The 17443-nt window shown below is 47.0% G+C and overlaps 1 protein-coding gene across 1 annotated transcript in view; it reads right to left on the minus strand.

Annotated features, from left to right (window-relative positions):
- Positions 1 to 17443, minus strand: part of MGAM (maltase-glucoamylase) — a 75972-nt gene that overhangs the window by 26758 nt on the left and 31771 nt on the right. The window contains exons 16-29 of the mRNA XM_045855567.1: positions 16726 to 16897; positions 15310 to 15426; positions 14585 to 14739; positions 13676 to 13760; positions 12832 to 12888; positions 12181 to 12305; positions 9145 to 9233; positions 8323 to 8372; positions 7722 to 7889; positions 4684 to 4836; positions 4115 to 4315; positions 1822 to 1976; positions 570 to 738; positions 214 to 310 (exon numbers count right to left, since the gene is read on the minus strand). Of these exons, the coding sequence (XP_045711523.1) occupies positions 214 to 310; positions 570 to 738; positions 1822 to 1976; positions 4115 to 4315; positions 4684 to 4836; positions 7722 to 7889; positions 8323 to 8372; positions 9145 to 9233; positions 12181 to 12305; positions 12832 to 12888; positions 13676 to 13760; positions 14585 to 14739; positions 15310 to 15426; positions 16726 to 16897 (1793 nt within the window). The remainder of the gene's footprint in view (positions 1 to 213; positions 311 to 569; positions 739 to 1821; positions 1977 to 4114; positions 4316 to 4683; positions 4837 to 7721; positions 7890 to 8322; positions 8373 to 9144; positions 9234 to 12180; positions 12306 to 12831; positions 12889 to 13675; positions 13761 to 14584; positions 14740 to 15309; positions 15427 to 16725; positions 16898 to 17443) is intronic.

The following is a 17443-nucleotide window of genomic DNA, read 5'->3' on the forward strand; positions in this document are numbered from 1 at the left end:
GGTTTTTGCCAAAAAAAAAAGAGTTTAGTTCATTCTTTTTAACATGTTACTGAACTGAAATAAACAGAAAGACGAAATAGAAAGTCTATGTAAAAAACACTGCTCACATAATAATGATTGTGACCTCGGGCTGCAGCTGGGTCAAACACATTCTAAAGTTTCTCAAGAATGATTGGTTCACAGAAATCAGGGGAGAGGCTGGCATCATCCTACCCATGGCGTTGCTGTTGAGCAGGAGCACTCCGTGGGCACTGCCGTCCTTCTCCAGGCCCATGTAGTAGGGGTGGACGCCATAGGAATTCTTCTTGTACTGGATGAGTCGTGACAAGAAGTGGTGAGAGGTTACAAGTCACTGTGGCCGTAAAAGACACTCAAACAAAAACTAATTGGTAAGGTGTGTCTAATCTTCCCTGTGAGATAAATTAAATGCATAAGAAACGAGGAGCCTGAGAACTGGCCCACGGGTCTAGAAGCAGAGCATGACCACCGAGGTGGGCCTGGGAGAACGAGCCTCAAAGTGTACACAGTGTGTGAGTGGAGAGAGGCAGACCCCCAGACCCCCACCTTACCCCTGGGGGCTGGTCTCGGGAGAACATCCCCCACGTGTGCCAGTTCAAGTTTCTCCGATAGGTGGTGTGTTCGTTTTCTCCAAAGCCGTAGATATACTGGGAGGGAAGGCGGGTGGAGATGCGGATGAACATGTCGTTGAAGGTGAAGCCGAGAAGCCGAGAGTTCCAGCTGCAACACAGAAAGAGTAGATTTGGGAAGGAAATGGGCTGTTCTATGAGCTTCAAGCAGCTGACTTTTCAAGGACAAGTCAATTCTTGATTCCCTCGTCCCCCACCCAGAACCCTGCCGATCTCCCAAACCGAACAGAAAGTCCACTTAATTAAATAATCAGAGATGCCTTTGCTAAAAGCCTGGGAGCCAGCTTTGTTCTTTATCTCCCTGCATCACTGCCTCCCCTCAGTTCCCCGCCAGCGTGCCCAGCTCATCACACGCTCTCCCTGATTGCTTCCGCTCCGTAACAACCCCAGCCCATTTGCTATGAAGCGTCCAGGGTGAGATTTTTCCAAGTATCTCACGGCATATCAGGCCCCTTTTACAATTCTTCAGTGGTTTCCATTACAGCATGCTATGCAGTCTTCAAGGCCATACCTGACCTGAAAACCTCCTAAACCCTGGCTTCATCTCCCATCACTCACCTCCCTGCTCATTACACTGCACCAAACCATATTGGCCATTTCACCCCCTCATGTGCCAAGTTTGCTCCCATTTCACAGCCTGGGCACTCTCTAGCTCCTGTGTCTAAAGAGTTCTTCCCCAGCCCTCAGACTTCCACATGGGTGCCGCCACCTCCTCATCTGGGTCCTATTTTCAGTGCCACCTCATGACAGATCTACTCTGACCACAGTATCCAAAGCAGTGACCTTCCGTCACTGTCAATCACCCCGCTCTTTTCCTTCTTAGCGCTTGTCACAACCCACATTTATATTTTAACTTGTCACGATCCTCAGTTATACTTCCACTTGAATTGCTTTTGTTATTGACTTCTTATATTTTTGTCAAGAAAAGCAAGGCCTTGTCATCTATAACCACATAGTAGGGACAAGACACTCCCATAAACATGTGTTGACTGAACCCCTAAGGGCATGTGACTGCCTCTAATTACTCCCAGGGGACCGAAGCTGTCTCAGAAGAACAGAGCCAAAGGAAACAACTTATTCCTGAATCTACAAAAGGACGGCGCGGTGCTTTGAGCCAGGGTATGTCCAAGGACCATGCGCAGAGCAGTTCCCAATCAGACGAGAAGCCATTTACATTTCGGTGCGTGTACTCCTGCGGCGAATTCCAATCCCAAATGGATTCTTCGTAATGACGACGCTATAGAGTCGATTCTCAGGGGTGCTGGATGGAACTGTGGGTACGTTGAGAGGGACCGGAACTTCATAGCGATTGCTGTTGGGGTCATAAATCTAGGGACAGAGGAGGCTGATTTTAGGTGAGCCGAGTACTCTTAGAGCCTCATCCTTGGCAGAAGAACCCTGGTGACCTTGACAAAGAGTCTGAATACTGTATTTCTTTGTCTTCTTTAAACTCATGAGACTTTGGATTTAATTAACGTATCAAGGAACAATGTCAGATTTAACATTTGAGTCTGTCATATTTCATTTTTAAGGCCTCTATTACAATAACACATGCACTTTGACATTGGTGCTATCCTTGAAAATCAGTCTAGAATCAGTGCGGTATTTTATGAATATATTACTTTATGTGTAGGTGTAATGAGTCTATGTGAATACCTGAAAACTCTTCAGAATTCAAAAAAAAAAAACAACCTCTCCTCAAAAACCGTAAACTGCACTTGATTAAAAAATATCAGACAAATACCATATGATCTCACCTTTAACAGGAACCTAAACAACAAAACAAAGAAACAAAGCAAAATATAACCAAAGACGCTGAAATAGAGGACAGGCTGACAGTGACCAGAGGGGAGAGAAGAGGGAATTTCAGGGGAGAATGGGAAGGGTTTAGAGGAACAAATTTAAAGGACACATGGGCAAAAACTAGGCGGGGGGTGGAAATGGGAGGGAGGTCGGGAGGGAGGGGTGGGTGGGCTGGATTGGGAGTAAAAGGGAGAAAACTGTACTTGAACAATGATTTTAAAAAACATTGTTTTAAATTTTAATCAATAAAATAAGGTCAAGGAAAAAAAAATAAAAATATCAGATGTCCTTGCTAAAAATGGGATCTCAATTGAGCCACTGTGTGTCTACTGTATTCCCGCTTACACTATACTGGAAACTAGGGACAGCTGAACTGCCTCGGGCACATCACTGCTGCTATGAAGTTCACACGCTAGTGGGGTGTGAACGAGAGGCATCCACAGTACGTGAGCGACAGCAGCTCATGTAGAGCTATGTAGCAGTGTTGTGACACGGTGGGGAAGAAATCCTATCACTGTTTCAGGGACACTGAGATGGTTTCATGGGGAAAATACAGGCTGAGTCCTAAAAGCTTTGCGGCCAGTAACCGAGCACATAAAGGAGAGCAAGTCATTCCCGGTAGAGATGAATGCAAAGGCATTGAGTATTCAAGCAGGGGCAGAAAGAGGCAAGTATGTTGGAGAGAGCTACTGTGTGTGATCAGGAGACAGAGTGGTGAAGAGGCAAAGCTGGAAACCTAAGCAAAGTCACTGATTTCAAACCCAGCAGGTGCCTGTGGGAAGCCGCCAGCGCTATGGCGAAGAGGGAGACATAAACGAGCTTCATCGTACATTAGAAGATGTACAAGAACTCGTGGTCCAGGCTGATGTGAGGTTGTGAAGAACCCTTCGGTGGCAATGCCCGATGTCTTTCATTTATTCTCTCAATGAACAGCCGAGTGCTAACTCTCTACCGGGCTCTGCGTTGGGTTTCAGAAACCCAAAGATAAAAGGACAAATTCCTGTCTTCCAGAAACACACAATTTAATAGAGAAATACCCATAAAGCAGTCCACCCTTAGGTCCTCACATGTAACAAATCACAGAAAAGAGAGATCACTACCTTGCCGTGGCTGTTTCACAGAGATCCCAAACTCGAGGTCCCAAACTGAACTCACGGTCCTATTTCGCCCAAGCTCGACCCTTCCCAGAGCTCCCATTCCAGTTAATCACCATTGCCCACACAGAGGTGCAGGCTAGAAACATGGCAATCGTCCCCAGGGGCGAAGCCCCTCTCGTCGTCACCTACTTGCCATTGTCACCAGATCCTGTGGCAGTATCTGCTCCATCTCTCGAAGGCGTCCACTGCTCCCCATCTCCTTCCTGCACCTTGACTGAGCTCAAGCCCTCATCTGGACTCCCTAACCGATAGTCTCCTGATCCGTCTCTCCTCTTCGCTCTGATCCAGACTTTCCTCACAGCACACACATCAGTGCGCCAGTTAGACCAGGTCTCCTGACTCCATCACCAGGTACTCACAGCTCTTAGGATGACAGTCTAGTACGTTGTAGCATGGCCGACTTAGGAGAGCAACCTTAGTGTAGAGTTCGGGACCCTTGACGAGCAAAAGGGGACAGCACTGAAGAGTGCCTGGCCAGTACTGGGTGCACAGACGGTACGTACGTACCTTAAACTGCAGCATGTTGTCCCTGTGGTAGGTGACACTCAGCCGGAGGGAGTCCACGGGGGTTGAGGGGAAAGCACTGGCATAACGAGGAGACTTTAAGGAGAGGACAGCTGTGGCCCCGTGTGTGTCATACTGAATGTCATCGACAGAGTAGAGCTCATCGGTGAAATAGCAAAAAGGGACTCCAGGAGAAGTGGATGGCTGGGAAGGAAAGTCAAAGTCAGCTCAGCATGCGGTCCCAGGACGATCGCATATACAGGGGCTGGAAAAGGCTATTTACAGGGAGGCAAAGCCAGACCATCACTCACCTCCCTATAACCTCACTGGTTGAGATACAAGTTTAAATTCTTGGTCTCTGGGCAAAATATTTCTAAATTAACAATAACAACAACAAAATCTCACCCCTGTCCCTAGCTGTCCTTCATACTCAGGGAAAAACTCAGGTTCCTTTGGAAGCCCTTTCTTCCTGTGGATTCTAAGTAATAGCACAGGTTCTGGTTCTATGCTCGTGGAATTGCAGGCTAAGGGTAGAGCCTTTGAATGCAGGATAACAGCATCAGCACGGTTACCTCCCAGGCACAGCCACGGGCAGTACAGCTCCCTAGAGAAGCCCCATTCTCATCGGGGTAACAGTCTATTTTTTCTGCATCCGGGAACTTCAGGTCCCATTCCACAGTGTATGCTTCTCCCAGGACAAGATCCAGTCCCCTGATAAGGGCAACCTGTAGGAACAGGGAGGTACCAAGGAAATGAACCCTCAGGACAGAGGCCTTCGGAGACCTGAAACTTCTTCTAGGAAAGGAATAGAAATCAGACCAGACTCAACAACCCAAGTAACATATCTGGAGACTGGGGCGGGGACCCGCCCACGGCAACAGGGCGAATGTCACAGCTCTACGTGAATCTTGCATATAACATTTTTAAAAAGATTTTATTTCTTTATTTTTAGAGAGGGAAGGGAGGGAGATAGAGAGAGAGGAACATCAATATGCAGTTGCTGGGGGTCATGGCCTGCAACCCAGGCACGTACCCTGACTGGGAATCAAACCTGCAACACTTTGGTTCGCAGCCCATGCTCAATCCACTGAGCTACGCCAGCCAGGGCTGCATATAACATTTTAAAAAAGAATTTGATCAAATAAAATGTTCTGTAGTCTTTCTTTCCTTCCCCGACTCCTCCTCCTCTCCCTTGTGTTGTCAGGAAAGCTGTCTGCTGACCTCCCGGGCCAGCAAGGGGCACACAAGCACGGATGTCACCCCGAATGGAGTTTATCTCCCTGCCCTCCACTCCTCAAACCAGCGTCCCCCTCTGTCCGGACTGATGGCAAGAACAAAGCAATAACACTACGATGGCTTGGGTTCCCGTCTCCATTCAGCTGTGGAAACTTAGGCAAATTATTTCAATTCTTGGGGTCCCAGCGTCATCAGCTGAAAAACTGGTGAGCTGGCAAAATCATTTCCTTCCGCCTCTAACATCCCAGCCTCTTCCTGTGTCCAAGCCCAAAGACCTAAAACTCGAAAACTTCTTTCTATTCCACTCTTTGATTCAACTATTCAATATTTGTATGTATTTTTAGGTTTGTCTCTTCTTTAATTAGCAATTTCCTTAGAAAAATTCACATTTGTCTAGAGCTACAAAATTGCATTCTAAGGATTGTCATCCTTCTTCCAGCATCTTCCCGGTCCAAGCCCATCCTGCACTTCCCTGCACGCTCCACAAAGACTCTCTCACAATGGCCCAGCCTTGATCTGAGGAGCGATATGAGACCCTTTGAAGATTAGATCGGGTCCTCCTCATTTCAATGCTAAGACCTTCCGAAGTCTGACCATAAGGTATGCGTCCAAATGGATCTGCTTCCGAAGGTGGAAGCTATTCTAGCTTTACAATGGTCACAGATTAATGCAGGCTCATCTCTTGCTCAAATAAGGCTATGCTTAGAGTGGCTCTTTCTGATTTCTCAGCCTTGAAGGCTGTATCCAAGCAAATGCCTTTTCTCAGAAAATGGTGCCCACCTGTGGAATACACTGCTAGTTGCCTGCCCTACATGAAAGTTCCATTCTTACCCACCACTTCAGTTTAGAATACTCAAGTCCCCACTTCCGAATGAAATTTTTAATTCATGTAACACAGCTGTGGCCATTAATAGGTAAATGCAAGTCTCCTGGAAATTTCTCAAGTGTTTCTTTCTTGATTTAAGGGCCAGCTTAAATCAAGCTGTTTCTTTCCTGCATCCTCTTCCCCCCACCCCACTATACTAATAACAAGGCCACAGTGACTGGCATTAAGCAGGGGCCACTCCCCAACACAAAAGAAGAAAGAAAAAACCTCAGCCCAGACAACCCTGAGCTGCTGAACCAATGCCAGCAACTGACCTCCCTCTGACCTCTTATTGCACAAGAGAAAAAAAAATCCCAATTTGTTTAAAACACCATTTGGCTGAGTTTCCTGTCATTTGCAGCCAAATGACTCTCTACCTGATGCATGCCTTTCAAATGCAGCTCCAGCCCTTCATTATCCAAGGGCTTCGCCCAACTACTCCCTTAAGCTTTGAAGCTGAAATTAGCATAGTGCGAGCTAACACTTCCTGTGTGTTGATTTGGGTTGCCAGTCCCAATAGTTTCACATGTATAAATCGTGTCTCCCCACCACCCAAATTGAAACAGTTAAAGTGTCCCTTTGGTCTTATACTAACCAATGTATTTAACAAATACTTATTCCGTTTGTTTTCATATCTGCGTCTATCAAATGGCTTGCGCTTTGCTGTACTCATAAACAAAAACATACTAATTTACTTGTAACTTTATAATGGATGCATCCTCAGTGGGTGCTGTCAGGACAAAATGTCAAATGTCACTGACATATCATTATAGCAGAAGACAATCTCCTTATTTCCTCCGAATCCAGAAGGTCCCCCAGAAACCGTGCTGCCCCCGCAGCTGCCTGTCCGTGACCACGCCTGTGGGGAGGCGCACCTGAGCAGCGGGGCCCTGGGGATGCTCACATGTCCCAAGAACGCGTGACCACCTGTTCACAGGCATCAGGTCTTGTCACAACTGATGAAAATTATTTTCTTGTTATCACCTAACCAACTAAGTAGCCATTCATTAGCTAGGCTGGTCAAATTCTTTGACTTAAAATATCTCCTAAAAATGTACGGGTTGGAAGGAGAATCCATACATCTCAATACAGTAAAAAAAAAACAAAAAACAAAAAAAACCCCTCACTTCAATATTTTCCTTAATGGGAATCCCATGCCCCATCTTGACCTTCTCACGTCAGCCAGCAGCTTCCAGATCTACATTTCCTCTCCTCCTGTCCCTCACTCCTAACTGCTCTCTTCCTCTGTCTCAGTCAGAGAGGACGGAAGACTGGAGGAAGGAGGATGAAAAGCCCATTTTACGTTACCTCAGTCCCTCGGCAGCCCCCTCCCTCACCCCAGTTCTGGCCCACTCCTCACTTTCTCCCCTCTCCTAACCCTCTGAGTTCCGCCACCCCCAGGCCTGAGCGTGCGCTGGTCCCTCAGCCCCCACGCAACCCTGGTAAGAAGGGACACCGTGAGCTATGAAGAACTCCTGGTGAACATTCTCAACCAAGCAGATCTTTTACCTGTAGGTTAGAATCGTAAGTGACGTTCGGAGAAACCTGACTTAGGACACCATTGTGCTTCACCCTGATGTTGTTAGGTTCCTGGATCCCAAGGATTTTAATCTCTTTAAATGCTAAATTATTGGGGTCTTTGTAGGTTGACTGCAAAACCTTCACTTCCAAGCGGTTCTGCAAAACAATTGAGCACAAGGGTCTCATTGGAAAACGCAGATTCTCAAGTCACTCAAATATTCCATCCTAGACCACATACCCAACACTGCTTTGAATGCTTCTTGGCTTGTCTCTACTGATGTGTACTTAATCAGTAGAAACTGATTTTTGTTACTCCCCAGGCAGAAAGAGAGACAGACAGACAGATTGAGAAAGAGAGAGAGAGAGGGGGATTTTTAAAAACAGCATTTGAAAAACTGACTGCTTTCTTCATCCATTTCATAGCCTCCCTTGTACTAATGTGGATGATTCAGTCATTGGAAGAATGTGCTCGTCTATACCGTAAATGCCTGTGAGGCTACAAGTATAACAACACACATACACAAACACCTGTGAGCCTCACGGTCAGACAAAAGCCCACACCTAAGACTCACAAACACATTCTACTCACTTGGGTGACGGAAAACTCGCATAAGAGGTAAGCCTTATTGGCCACCGTATCTGAAAGGGAGACAAAGATGAGTCAGACCCCGGTCCGCCCGGCACAGGAGGACAGACTGCACCCTGGCTGTCACTGAGAATGACAGGATTATAGACAGAGCCTCCCGGGCCATGCCGCCACTGCTTCCCCTTTTCCTTTCTCCTTTAATCTTGAGAAGGTTCCTTTCCAAGTGATGCCGAGGCATGGATCTCAGGGGAGTGCATTTCCTAAGCTTGAGCCACAAGAGCGGTCACTATATCGGAGGGAGAAAAATGGGCTACGAAGCAAGAGATGGACCCTTAGCCACACTCTCGCTGCCTCGTTGGACACGCTGTCCATATCACTGACATCGGCTCATCGGTGTGTGGGGGAAGATATCTACACTGACCGGCAGGGACACTCCGAAAATGTCTCTTTCACTGTGGGAGGTGGGGGTGGGTAGGGCAGGGGAGAGTTATGGGGGAAACATGGGGACCACTGAATGATTTGTTCTGAAAGTTTAAAAAAGAAAAAAAAGGAAAACATCTCTTTCGGATGCCCAATGACTGTGAAATGAGAGCCTATGAATACTGCTGGCCAATGGGAAAATTCTAAGAGATAGAAATATATTTTTCTTCCACCAGGGCTCCATCTGCCACTAGCCACCAACAGTGCTACTAAAAACAAAACCCTGTTCCCCGGTGACTAATATGACCACCGTGCTTGGTGAGATTCCCCCGCAGCCCAGTGACCGGCAGGAGTAACTCAGAGACGTGGCTTCAGAAAAGGTGACCTGGTCGGGACAGTGCTCACCTTTCGTTTCCCCATCATCCCAGAACAGTTCGCCCTTGGCTTCTTTGTTGTCATCCAGGGCGATGATGAGACCAAGAGGGTTCTTTCGACTGCGGGAGAAAGGATTCACGTGAGAGACAAGGACTTAAAGCACAAAGAATTGGGCCAAGGGAGCTCAGAGTGATTCTCTCAGATTTCTCATGGGAAGGGTCCTAGCAGCGGATGGCTCTGCTTTTCTTCAGGCACGAGGGCAAAATCGACAGGTGCATCTTTGTCTAGAACCGGTAATGTCACAGGAGGTAAAAGCACCTCCAAACATTGGCAATACACATCTACATAGGAGGCAGGAATGTAAGCACCAGAATCGCCACAGTAGCTGCAGTAACAGCCGCCAGCTCTAATTGAGAACACAGACTATGAGAAGACAGAGAAGTCCTAGACAATAAGGTTCAAACTCACCATTTTAGAGACAATATATAAGGAAGTATAAACTGCCGTTGGGGGATTTTTCCCTGCCAAAGCACCGTTTTGACTCAGAAAGCAATAAAATACAATAAGGTCTATCTCTATAATTGCACCTTTCCTAATTTTATTATTCATTATTAGTTTGTTTTGAGAGATAAAATATTCTAATTTTCTGCTTTCTAATTATAATAGGATACACAAACACTACTCAAAAAGCCAGTGAAATAATAGAGGGACACAGAGAAAGAGGGGGAAACAGCAATATGAGCTGGAATCTTTCCTGGGTCGGCGCCCCTCTGGTCTCTCCCTCACTGTCCTGCCCCTGCTGCAGCGCTCACTGACCCCACAGCTGGTCTCCGTCATAGTTCAGCCTTCTGCCACGCCCTACTGTGAGAGTCAGTTCTGCTACCAGCAAAATCACCTGCTCTCATCTAATGTCTATGCGTGTGTTGAGTGGTTTGTTTGTTTTTTTAATGTGCTAGAGAGTCTAAGAGGTGCAAAGACAAACAGATCACACTCCATGGATGACCTTCAATATTGTAAGAAAGGTTAAACACATTCACCAAACAATCAAAGGAAAAAAAGCAAAGAGTGACACAAAAGTTAAAATAGTTATGGGAGGCCAGAAGGACACTTCCGGCACCGTGGTGGACCAGCTGGCCTGGAGGACCCACCCACTCAAACACTACTTGGTCCCAGATAAAATACCACACGTGATCCCCAGAGGGAGCTAATGTGATCCCAAGTTGACAGCAGCCCTAGCTCGCAACCGAAGAGAGGGCAGGTCATTTCCGGGAGAAAGAGACCCAAGTTGGGATCCTTAAGATCACCACATTTGAAACACAAAAACCGCTAAACACACAAAAGGGTAAGCCCACATGAAAGTTGGCAAAAACAAAGGACTATTGACTTAGATTCCACCAAGGACTTTAAATAATAGAATTGTGTCAGGTACAGAGTATAAAATAACTATGGTTGACATATGTAACAATACTGAGGAAAGAAAAAAAATCAACAGCAAAAAAGCATGAGCTATGACCAGGAGTCAGCAGTAGCAGCACTCCCTCCGATAAGCTGCAGATGAAACCTGAGCTTCATTGGAAGGATTATTAAGAACACACCAGATAAAGAATGTTGCATCTTGAGAATAGCATGCTAAGTCAAATCAGTCTGACAGAAAAAGTTAAGAAGCATGTGATTTCATGCACATCTGAGATAGAGAATGGAAAACAACAAGTGAACAAACAAGAGAAACAAACAAACACAGACACAGACAGCAGAGTGATGGTTACCAGAGGGGAGGGGCAATGGGAGGGGCTGTGGACGGTAAAGAGGGTCCAACGTGCGGTGATGAAAGGAGATCTGACTGGCAGGTAAGCACACAGTACAAGGGACAGATGATGTGCCATAGAATTGTGCACTTGAAACCTGTATAATTTTATTACCCAATGTCACCCCCATAAATTTAATATTTTAAAAAAATACCAGGCAAAGAATGTCAGAAAGGGCAGTGTCTGCTGCAGCCCAAATGCAATAAAAGACAAGGGTATGTTGGGGGAATAGCAAGATTTTTGGTTTGGTGGCCTACCGGTGTGTCCAGAGACACAATTATTAAATACCTTGGAACCGGATCATGACTGGCCTTGAATGTCCCACTAATGAAAGACTTTGCTCTAAGCAGGGGACCAACACGCTGAGATCTTCATTTTGGAAAGATAATTTTGGTATCAGTATGCAAAACAGCATGAAGCTGAACACTTAGAGACAAAGAAACCAGTCAGTATTAGATGTACAAGTATTTTCCATCAGTATCAAAAAAAGTCTAAATTTGAAAAATTAAGGTAATAAGGGAAGTTCCAAAGAAAAGACAGGTTTCTAACCCCCAAGGAACTTTCAGTGTACTAAAAACAAATAAGCTAATACTTATAGAGGCTCAGATATAAATGTGCACCTCATCAATATAGATGGAGTCTATAATTTTAGAATCAAAGAATCATAAAAGAAGTATCAGTGATGAGAGTGATCTGAAGTACATAAGAAGTCATTTTTGGCCCCATTTTTCATCACAAGAAATAAACGGCTCAGGTAAGAAAGCAAAGGGGAATCGAGATGACAGGGAAATGGAAAGTGGACACCGCCCCCTTCCCCCCACTCTCCAGTCCCCGGACATGGAGTGAGTGAGTCTGGCCAGGGCAGGTAAGGTGATCCACACACTCCATTTGCCTGGAATTGAGAGGTTTCCCTAGTCATGAGACGTTCAATGCTCAAATTAAATTGGTCCTGGGAAAACTAAGAGTGTGGACCATCCTAGAATTAGTGTGTTTTGAGGAGAAATTCAGAGGGGTTCAGGAACAGCAGCATTTAAGGTGTTTCCAAATCCATCTGAATGCAGCTCTAAATCAGTCTGCTCAGAAGAGGTGGAGGGGCAGAGGTTAAGGACCAATCACACACACACACCCCTCCAGGGCATCTTCTTCCCACCCTCCACGTGATGCGTGATGCGTCGGCATCTTCTGCGCGCGCAGCAGATGGGGGCAGCTCGGAGCAGCCGGGTTAGCTCCCCGCTCAAGGAAATGCCCAGCCGTGCTGTACCTGGCCACAGTGGTCGTGGCTGGCTGCTGAGTGGGGAAGATGTAGCCTCCTCGAAGGTGAAGTCCAATTTTGTCCCCAGGAAGTTCCATTTCCACTTTCTGGTTCCTCCAGGTCACTTGGCCCCCCTGACGCATGAGGACAAATCAGACACGTTGGCATGACAGGACATTCGCCCCCAGCTCTCGCCCACCCCCTGTGCTGAGTTTACCGATGGCTCTCTCCTTTACCACCCAGCTCAGTGACGGTCTAGTCGCACAATCAAACAAGAGAAGGGAAAAGAACAACAGTTCTTGCTGTTCTTCAGCTGGGTTTGGGGGAACATGTAGGCCACGCCGAGGCTATGGGACATACATGAACTGATGGTTCCAACCCATAACCAAGCTCCAACTGCCCATTGGCCCCTCCAGTGTTTGCCATCGAGGCATTCTACTTGAGTCTTTGTCTTATTGACTCAAATAAAGGGCATGGAAGTCTGCTTGTCAGAGTTCATCATGACTGACGTCAAGTGACTTAGGCTCCCTTCACCGACTCGGCTGACGTGACAGAGAACACTACGGAAACACTGAGGTCGCGGGTGGACGCTTCTCTCTTGTCTACATGGCCACGGCCACGGTCTCAAAGAGTTCTTGAGGAAGAGTCAGTGCTACTTACAGTCTCATAATCGTACCAGACGGCATTAGGCATATAGGCCACCACTTTCTCTGCTCCCTGAAATTAAAACAAAACAGTGATCTTCATTGCCCAGCCGCTGAAAGGAATAAAGTCAACGTCCTAGCAATCTTCAGCATATAGACACTGAGAGTGCACGAACGGCCTTTCTTGGCCCTGTTATCAAATCGTGCCTTTCTTATAATAGGAATAATAGAGGCGATGACACAGCAACCAAAAAAAAAAAATCCTAAATGGAACCACATTCAGAACAATGATAATATCAAAACATGTCATGGTGAAAATTCCAGCGTTGCCTTGATTCTCTCTTTCATACATCACAACAGTCCCCAGTGAGAGGGACTCTCGTTATCTCACCTTCCGGCTGAGGAACTAGCATGATGACTTGTGCCCTGGCACATTGGTACCAAGTGGCTCGGGCCACAATCACACCCTGACCGGCCGGACCATAGGGTGACGCTGGGTCACCGCTCTGTTCCGCCTCTGCATCACAGAGCAAGCAATGGTCTGCTCCGAGAAGCTGACAACGCATAGGACCTTTCCCAAACCCAGAGTCACCACTGCGGGCCTCTGCACTGGTTGGGAACTTGTTCAAGGGAAAAAGACCAAGATTACATTTTTTTCTAGAGAAAGAAAGTATGTTCAGTATCAGATATCCATCTTCCCCAATCCCCCCACCCGCCCCCCCACACACACACTGTCTTCAAGGCTGACTCAGCCACAGAGGTTGGAAATGGGTTTGGAACAAAGAGAAGAGAAATGGTTTAGGAAGAGGGTAGTGGGGACAAGGCAGAGACCACCCATGTGTCTCTCTGGGGCCACTTGCCTGGTCCAGAACCGGAGTGATGAGGAGGCCAGGCCCCCACAGAAACTGGTTGTGCACATCCCAAGTGTCTCTGTCCTGGTAGAACCTGGAGATTGGAGAGACGTCCTCTGAGGTCTGGGCTGGTGCTTCCTGGAAGCTCTGGGGCAAAGCCCCCACGTTATCCTGTGACACCTACTCAACTGCCACCTCCCCACTCTTGCGGAGAGATCTGCTTGCCTCAGCCCACGCGCCCTCCTCGTCTTCCCCAGTATGTACGCTAGACAGGTCCAAGGCCGAACTCTACCTGCCGCATCTCCCTTTTTAGAAACAATAAGTAAAGTAGCTAATACATTTTAAACATTTAGCTATCAGGAAGGAACTGGATCTGATCACGAAAAACAGTAGATCATTAATAATTTTACTCGGTTAGGTTACCTGCCTTTTCATGGAGAATGCCACGAGATGGCAAAACCCCACAATAGTGACTGTGTAACAACAGAGCAGGCGTGTGCCCGAGGGTTTCAAATGTCAGACACGTAAGGACATTAACCGTATTTTGACAAGGAAAGCCTCTGACGTCCATAGCGCCTTCCAAAAGAGACCCAGTTCAAGCCACCAAATCCTTTAGATGAAAATTAAAGAAACTAAGGATAAAAGAACTAAAGTGACTTGTCTCAGATAAAGAGTTAGCTGTTGATAGAACAAAGTAGATACCCCAGGTCCGTGAGGTTTAGTCTGGTTTCCTAGCCGAAAGGGAACAGGCTGTAATATTTAAAATACCCTTGGAGTCGCATGCAGGCAACAGCAGCCTTGCAAATACCAGCTGGGTTTCCAGATATATTTTGCTTCAATTTTCACTCTTCCATTTGATGACATAGTCAATGCCACCCAGTTGCATTAACCAAAGTCCTTTGGGTGAGGTGCACTTACTCATGCAGAAGGGGCCTGGCCACAGTGTCACCCCGGCTGTGAGCCCGATAGAAGAGGGTGTAGAGATAGGGCAGCAGAGTGTAGCGGATGCTGAGGTAGTGCCGGGAGGAATTCAACAGCAGGGAGTCAGCTCCAAAGGAGGCAGGATCCTGGGCCTGGAAGGAAAGAAGCTGCAGTTGAGATGCGGTTGTGAGCAGCAGAAGTGCGCGGAGAACTCTAGGCTCCATTGGTCACAACCGGGAGTTTCCGTCCGGGAAGACCTGGGGCCTGGGCTGCAAACGTGTCCTCTGATCGGTATACTTGGCCACAGGGAGCTCATTCCACCAAGGAAGTGGCCTTCCTGCACCTTGCAACTCAGCCCCCTTCACACACTCTTTAGGGGTGCCCTCTTGGGGGACTGCCCAGTAAATCATTCTGAAGCATTTCGTCACTTGATTCTCATTGCAAAATGCGCAACTCGGATAAAGTGTACAGAGGTTGGATGGAAACTTCCACAGACTGGCCACCTCCTTGACTGCAGCAGTAGAAACAGCAGTGGCTGTGTCACAGGGCATTCATTTGGATGGTGCAGCTGAGGATCTGGTTGTTTGCCAACAGTGGTGCCAGTTAGCCCAAGTGAAGCCCCAGGGAGGAAGGAGGATGGCTCAACACTGCCCCCAGAGGCCAATAGGTCCGGTCCTAACGCAGGCCCAGTTTATTTTGATCCTGCCTCCTGGGAGACTTACCCTGTAGCCTTGGCCATTGTGATTCCTGGAAAATGGGTAGAATGCCCCCAGCTGCATCCACCGCCTGCAGAGCTCCTCAGGGGCGTCCAGTGCAAAGCCACATATGTCAGCGCCCACCTGGAAGGACACGCAGACAGCTCAGGAGCACACCCCCCTTGCTTCTACCAGGGACCTCCCACCTGCTCTTTGCTAACCTCTGACTGAGAAGGCTCACACGGTGTGATCGAATTAGGTTACATCCTGTGCCTGCTCCTGAGTGCCAGGGGACTCCCAGTAACTCACCTAACTCTGCCATGCCTCAGTTTCCTCACTCTGTTTAGGTAGACACTCATTACCTACAGAGGGTTTTACTAAATGAAATCATGTCAGTAAAATGCTTGACACTCAATAGCTTTTTGATGACTGGTTACTAGAAGTACTGCCGATACTATTAGTTTGACCACACCACGGTCAGAATTAATTTCCCAAAGCCTCAATCTGATGCTGTCGCTCACGTATGCAAAACTGCCAGGGTCTCCTCGCAGCTGATCCTATTAGCCCCCCAAAACCTGGCGCCTGACACTTTCAGCGTCACTCCCCACTCCAGTTCCACACACCCACCCGCACAGACCCATCGGTGCCCCCCCTTTTACTGCTTGGGTCACATTTATTTCTCAATATTAAAATGACCTCCCACGAGTCAGAATAAACGACGTACCCACTTTTCAAGGTTAAACTCAAGTGCTGTCTTTTCCATGAAGTTCCTGTTGACTCCCTCCCCTGACCCGCTTTGTCCCTTGTCACCTTATCAGAGCTAATAAGTCCCTGTTACAGGATCTCCCTTAGCAGCTGACACGTGTCCCTGCCGACACGCTTGCCCTCATTTGTCATAATTATGTGTTTCTATATGTGCCTCCTCTCGCTAAATTATTAACTCTTTGGGGAAAGAGAAGAGTTTCTGTTACTATACTTATGGTTTTCTCCACCCTGACCAAGCATACCTAACTCAGGACACATAGTAGGAGCTCAACAAGTATATATGTTGAATTGAACGACAAGATGAGACAGCCACTGTTAGGGTGCTGGTAATGTTATGTGTCCTCCTCTGGGTGCTGTGTACATGGATGTGTTCAGTGTGTGAGATTCGTCCACTGTATACTTAAGCATATGGACACTTTTTTGTGTGTATGTTATACTTTAATAGAAAAAAAATGTTCCAGTGATAACCCCTCAACGTCAAACTTTCTATCTTTGTAAGGCAATAGAGGAAGAATGTCGTGGTATCAGAGCCACACTGATGTAGCTAAAACCCATGCTCTCAAGACATGAAGTCCCTGGGCTCCAGGGCATAGGTAAGGGGAGCCTTGACTTGAAAACTGTCTAGAACAAGGCTTTCTGGGACTGGGGTTCATAAGAGAGCTTGGGATGGGCACTCACCATTGGGATCCCAAAAAGGTTGAACTCGAGCATGCCAGGGATGGACCACTGAAGGTCATTCCAGGTGGCCGCATTGTCTCCCAGCCAATGGGCTGCAAACTTGCCAGATCCCGCAAAGGTGGAACGGGTTAGGATGAAGCTTCTCTTATTAGGGAACACAGTCTTGACAGCTCTAGAGAAGGAGAGAGAGACCTGGGAGTCCACGTGCGACCTTAAGTGTGTCTCAGCCTACCAACGTCCACCAGGGACCTCGGAAGTCAATAACCCCCCCATCCACCCCCTCTAGTTCTCTGTCCGTGGGGTAGGGTTGCTGATGGGGTTGCACCAGTAAGGCTGTACCAGTAAGTGTATTTATGTTTTCTTTTACTTTAAGTTTTGTTTATGTACATCAATAACTCCATAATCTTCAAGACTTATCAGATTGAGAAAGCTAGTACCTAGAGGTATACAATTTTTAAGGAACAAAGGTGAAGTTTAAATTTACATAGCTGTATATATACAGGGTGGGCAAAAGTAGGTTTACAATTGAGAGTACACAAAACACAGTTTACTCTTGTATTACTACTTATTCATTATTGTATTATTTCCAAAGAAACAACTGTAGCGCTACTTTTGCTCCGTCTGTGCCTTGGTCTTTCCTGGGGTGTGATATTTTAGACATACACAAAAATGAACTTATAAATCCCCTCTTGGAACTTACAATGTTTTTTAGTAAAAT

The sequence above is a fragment of the Phyllostomus hastatus genome, unplaced genomic scaffold (genome assembly GCF_019186645.2).
Source record: "Phyllostomus hastatus isolate PE091 unplaced genomic scaffold, TTU_PhHast_1.1 phas_scaffold_114, whole genome shotgun sequence".
Classification (NCBI taxonomy): Eukaryota; Metazoa; Chordata; class Mammalia; order Chiroptera; family Phyllostomidae; genus Phyllostomus; species Phyllostomus hastatus.